The sequence below is a fragment of the Clupea harengus genome, chromosome 9 (genome assembly GCF_900700415.2).
Source record: "Clupea harengus chromosome 9, Ch_v2.0.2, whole genome shotgun sequence".
Taxonomy (NCBI): domain Eukaryota; kingdom Metazoa; phylum Chordata; class Actinopteri; order Clupeiformes; family Clupeidae; genus Clupea; species Clupea harengus.
This window is the reverse complement of record NC_045160.1, coordinates 25,685,915-25,692,211: the sequence shown is the minus strand read 5'-3', so window position 1 is coordinate 25,692,211 and position 6,297 is coordinate 25,685,915. Positions and strand designations below refer to the sequence as shown.

Genomic DNA, 6,297 nt, shown 5'->3' with positions numbered 1-6,297 from the left:
GGCACCACCTGTGAGATGGCACCACCTGTGTCAATGCAGGTATGCCACCCCAAATGCCCTGGCACCACCTGTGAGATGGCACCACCTGTGTCAATGCAGGTATGCCACCCCAAATGCCCTGGCACCACCTGTGAGATGGCACCACCTGTGTCAATGCAGGTATGCCACCCCAAATGCCCTGGCACCACCTGTGAGATGGCACCACCTGTGTCAATGCAGGTATGCCACCCCAAATGCCCTGGCACCACCTGTGAGATGGCACCACCTGTGTCAATGCAGGTATGCCACCCCAAATGCCCTGGCACCACCTGTGAGATGGCACCACCTGTGTCAATGCAGGTATGCCACCCCAAATGCCCTGGCACCACCTGTGAGATGGCACCACCTGTGTCAATGCAGGTATGCCACCCCAAATGCCCTGGCACCACCTGTGAGATGGCACCACCTGTGTCAATGCAGGTATGCCACCCCAAATGCCCTGGCACCACCTGTGAGATGGCACCACCTGTGTCAATGCAGGTATGCCACCCCAAATGCCCTGGCACCACCTGTGAGATGGCACCACCTGTGTCAATGCAGGTATGCCACCCCAAATGCCCTGGCGCCACCTGTGAGATGGCACCACCTGTGTAAATGCAGGTATGCCACCCCAAAGGCCCTGGCACCACCTGTGAGCTGGCACCAGCTCTGTGAGATGGCACCACCTGTGTCAATGCCGCTGTTGTGTCATGGTGGCCTGCCATAGTCAAGGACATCCCATCCCGTCCTGTTTAAGTTTGTCTGATATTCGTATTCGTTTACAATTTTCTGACTCTGAGAATATGTAGACAAATACACACACACACATACACACACACAGGCAAACACACACACACACATACGCAAACACACACACAAACATACACACACACACACACATACGCAAACACACACACACACACACACACACACACACACACACACACACAGTCACACACATGCCAATCATGCCAGGCATATATTGAGCCAGGATCTCCACAGCAGCTATCTGTTCAATCCTATTAGTCTCATTGTGGTGTTAGACAGCATGACGTCTGCTGCTGATGCTCAACAAAGACAGGCTCAGTGACACACAGGGAGGATGCAGAGATGTAGAGAAGGCAGCAGTGAAGCCAATGTGCTAGATTCACACACACACACACACACACACACACACACACACACACACACACACACACACACACACACACACACACAACACGCGCACACACACACACACACACACACACACACACACAACACGCGCACACACACACAAAGACATAAAAACCCACACACAAACAAATAGTAATACCCACACAAAATGAATGAGTCTGAATAGTGATGTTCACAATCAAGGATCACAGGGCTCCTGACACCCATCTCCTTACACCTATCTGTTCTTTGGCAGGTGTGCCAGGTGGTGAGTCCTCTTGTGTGTTGCAGCCAATTTCCTCCCCCTCGGTGTGTTCTCAGAATGACGAGTCCTCTTGTGTGTTGCAGCCAATCCCTCCCCCCACCCCCCCGGTGTGTTCTCAGAATGACGTTAGTGTGGAAGGCCTCCCCGGTCTCTTCTTTCGACCGCTCTAAATGTGGACACAAATCCACAGATCAATTTGCCGCCCTCTGTGTGTGTGTGACCCAAATTCACGTAACACAACCCAAACGCCCCCTTCAAGGTGAGTCGATTCTCCATTTTGGCTCTGTCGCTGTTCACGCTGGGGCATCGGTTTCAAGGTCAGTGCTGACTATCCATGCAGAAAAGTGGGTTTGAAGACCATGGAGAGGGAGAGAGAGAGTAGGGTGGGTTGGGCAGGGTAGGGGGAGACTGTATATTGTGCAGACCAGGTTGGCTCCATCCTGGTTCCAATGTATGACTGTGGGGATAAACGTTTCAACGTTTGTGTGCACAGAGGGAACAGATTACAAGCTGCCTATTTCTGTACCACAAAGCTCTTTACTAGACTTAGGCTACCTGCACTACTGCAGGTTGTGTGCGTGAGAGGAAAAGTGTGTGTGTGTGTGAGTGTGTGTGAGTGTGTGTGTATGAGTGGGTGTGTGTCTCCTTGCAGCACGGGCATCTTTAGTGCTCTGATTCCTTCAGCAAGCTGAGCAACATCAGGTGTCGATCGGCCATTTTATTCACCGCGCGGGATTCTATCAGGAGAGACTCTCCCACTCGCCCCATCACAAACGGAGAAAAAGAACTACATCCAGGAGGCCAAGATGCTTGTGACCATGCTAACAGCCATGTATATGATGGTGCAGGTGGTGGAACAGGTAAGGAACCATTTGAGCCAGACGGAACCGAGACATTTAGCCACTTAGAACCGGTCCAGAGGGAATTGAGACATTTAGACACTTAAAACCGGTCCAGAGGGAACCGAGACATTAAGACACTTAGAACCGGTCTAAATAATGCTCAACCAATCTAGACGTGTTCAGGTCACTTTGTCCTGATGAAGATGAGTTACAGTTAGAGTAAAGGGTATGGTACAATAATACAATCAGCACTACATAGTTTCTACGGCAATATATTTTGGGAAAAGGTTTTCTCTGTCTTTTGTATATGATGAAAGGTAAATTGATGAATCGTGTTCCATAGTCTTGTGTTCATAATCCTGTGACTCCATAGAGATCTATGGGGTCTTGGTCTACACTGTCAAGCTATGTGTACTGAATACCTACTTACTCTATCACAGCAGGAGTAGGCTGAGTATTTGAGATGTGTCATTATAGGCAACTCATTTTGGTAGAAAATATTGTAAGTTTGTAAACCAAAATACAAATTCATTCAGATAGCATATGGTCATGTGAAGGACAGATATGCACACCTGTCATTACCACTAGCCACTATGCTATGCACAATGTAGTTCTCTGGTCGAGGATGGACCACACTGCAACTATGTGAGAAAAGTTTTTCACAGCACATCACTAACTACATTGCCAGGCGACACGAGTTAGCATGCTAGCAGGTTAGCACGCTGTCAGGTTTTAACCTCTGTCCCCTGACTCATCTGATCTCCAGGGGTGATATCAGTCCACCAGTTATTACTGAATTTTAGTCACAGGTCATGTCTACTACCGCGCACTTGTGCACTTCAAACACTGACTTTCAGTGCTTAGGGCGTTCACACTGACAGAACCAGCAGAATTCAGGGCACTGAAAGTACCCGGATGGCGCACTGCAAACGGTAAAAAAATGCAGTGTAAAACGATGGACACTACTCGCCCTAAACGGGCGCCATCTTGGCTACGTAGCGGAGGACGAGGAGCCCTTTCGGTAGCTTTTCAGTTTGGAAAGTTGGCTGACTGACGCCTCGCAAATAACTTCAACCATTATTGCTGGTTACAATAACTGTGTTATCTGATAGAACAGTGTCTATTTTTCGGTAACTTAAAAAAATCTAAGCGAGAAAACGCCAAAAGATGTACATTTACATACAAAACACGGCCATCAGCGGAGTGCAGTGTACTTCGTAAAGTGCGTGGTAGTAGACATAGCTACAGTTTAGAGACTGAAAAACTAGCAAGCTAACAAGCTAAAAGGCAAAAACCTTTGCGAACACCAACAACAGCAAAGCTGGCACTGAGGAAAATCAGTCTGCTTATTGTGTTTCTTTGTTGAAAGGTAATAAGGTAAAGTCATGTCAGAGATTCATATTAACTGCTGTTCCTCTGCCTGCCTCTCCGTGATGAGGGCAAGCTGGAAAATACCCAGGATTTCAAGGCGGCTTTCACAAATGACAGTAATGACAGTCTGGCAGTGATAGACTTTGAGCTTTATTACGAAGGACGTTTATTGCAATCTACTGAGGGGCTTCTGTGGGTGGTTGCGGTTGGGAAATGCGTTCCCCAAAGAATATGAGTTGATTTAGGCAGGACAAGATGGATTCTAGCTAATCACATCTTTGTATGCAAGAGTGAACAGCGCCGGTGGCTAGAAACGTGGGTGAAATTCCACAGCACACACACACACACAGAGATACATGCGCGCACACACACACACACACACACACACACTCACAAACTCACATTCACTGCAAGACATTTACTCAATCTGCTCACACAAATTTTACATTTTTCCTTTGCACACTCTGTCACCACACTTTCTTTCTAATATCCAAATGTCCTCATTTGCAAACATACACACACACATACACGCACACACACACACACACACACTCACAAACACACTCACAAGCACACATTCACTGCAAGACATTTACTCAATCTGCTCACACAAATGTTCTCTCTCACTATCTCACACACACACACACACACACACACACACACACACACACACACACACACACACACACACACACACAGAGCATCCAATGCCCAGTCGCGCGGAGGAGGTCAGTGGTACACACACACACACACACACACACACACACACACACACACACACACACACACACACACACACACACACACACACACACACAGAGCATCCAATGCCCACTAGGCTAACCGCTGTTTCCACTGTGTGTGTTCCAGGTGGGTCTTAGGTGGGGGAGGCAGCCGGCCCCCCTGCCCTATATGCTGGCTCAGCCAATCCCCTGGCAGATACACTCAGTGTCTTCCAGCCGAAGAGGGAGTCGCGCGGAGGAGGTCAGTGGTACACACACACACACACACACACACACACACACACACACACACACACACACACACACACACACACACACACACACACATACACATACACGCACTCACATACACACACACACACACACACACACACACAAACACACACACACACACACACACACATGCACACACACATGCACTCGCATACCGAAACATGCATACACAAATACGCACTTACACGGTCACACACATAAACACATACACACACATTCACATTCACATTCACATGTAGACAAACACACCCTCTCACACATACACACAATCCTTAAATGTATACCATATATATAGTATAATTTAACTTAGTTTACTGGAAGTGCAAAAACTCTCAGGAAGCCTACTCTCATATGCTGCTATTCGTACAGAATCTTTACTATTTCCTATGATTGACAGGACTGTTTTGAGAAAAGAAAGTAAAGTAAAGATACGGTTCTACATATGATAGAAAGTGTGGATTCTTCCACCGGGATGAGTGCAGTTTCCTGCATTCTAAGTCATACTATCCATGTATACTATATAGCCCAATCATAATGATAGAATGACAGAATGTCTATGCAGTATCAGCTCTATACAATATGTGCCTTGTCATGGTTTGTGTCCTCCTACTTGTCACGTGACCTTCCGCACGTTCATGTTCACGTGTGTGTGTGTGTGTGTGTGTGTGTGTGTGTGTGTGTGTGTGTGTGTGTGTGTGTGTGGCGTGGTGTCTAGCGTGCAGGGAGGCCCAGTTCAGGCTGTACCGTCTAATTGGTCTGAGCTGGCACTGGGAGGCCCAGTTCAACAGGGGGAGATTGGCCACATAATCCCAGAGGAGGAGGATTTGTGTCCACTCACATTAATCCCTCCCTCACTGCCGCCGCACTGTCATCCAGTATAGACTAGGTACAGTGGGGAGGATAAGATAACAGCGATGGAGAGAGAGAGAGAGAGAGAGAGAGAGAGAGAGAGAGAGAGAGAGAGAGAGGGAGAAAGTGAGAAAGAGAGAGAAAGAGAGAGGGGAGGGCACTATTTCCTTCCAGCATAGACTGGGTGCAGTGTTGAGGTCAACAGAAACAGAATCAGAGAGAGAGAGAGAGAGAGAGAGAGAGATAACAAGAAAGAGAGAGAGAGAGAGAGAGAGAGAGAGAGATAACAAGAAAGAGACAGGGAAGGGGGGGAGTAATATTCAATGGATGGGTCACTGGATTATGTATGTGTAAATCACAGTAGCCTGAAGTCATAAGGATGGGTTAGGCTACAGAGATGTTGAAGTCATAAGGATGGGTTAGGCTACAGGGATGTTGAAGTCATAAGGATGGGTTAGGCTACAGAGATGTTGAAGTCATAAGGATGGGTTAGGCTACAGGGGTGTTGAAGTCATAAGGATGGGTTAGGCTACAGAGATGTTGAAGTCATAAGGATGGGTTAGGCTACAGGGATGTTGAAGTCATAAGGATGGGTTAGGCTACAGGGATGTTGAAGTCATAAGGATGGGTTAGGCTACAGGGATGTTGAAGTCATAAGGATGGGTTAGGCTACAGGGATGTTGAAGTCATAAGGATAGGTTAGGCTACTGGGATGTTGGTCATAAGGATAGGTTAGGCTACTGTCCTCCTGGTTCAGGTGAGACTTGCTTTATTCACATGG

The 6,297-nt window shown here is 47.6% G+C and overlaps 1 protein-coding gene across 1 annotated transcript in view; it reads left to right on the top strand.

Moving 5' to 3' along the window:
- Window positions 1-2,029: 2,029 nt before the first annotated feature.
- Window positions 2,030-6,297, top strand: part of LOC122133177 — an 11,290-nt gene continuing 7,022 nt past the window's right edge. Inside the window, exons 1-2 of the mRNA XM_042708760.1 lie at window positions 2,030-2,298; window positions 4,522-4,635. Of these exons, the coding sequence (XP_042564694.1) occupies window positions 2,245-2,298; window positions 4,522-4,635 (168 nt within the window). The 5' untranslated portion in view covers window positions 2,030-2,244. The remainder of the gene's footprint in view (window positions 2,299-4,521; window positions 4,636-6,297) is intronic.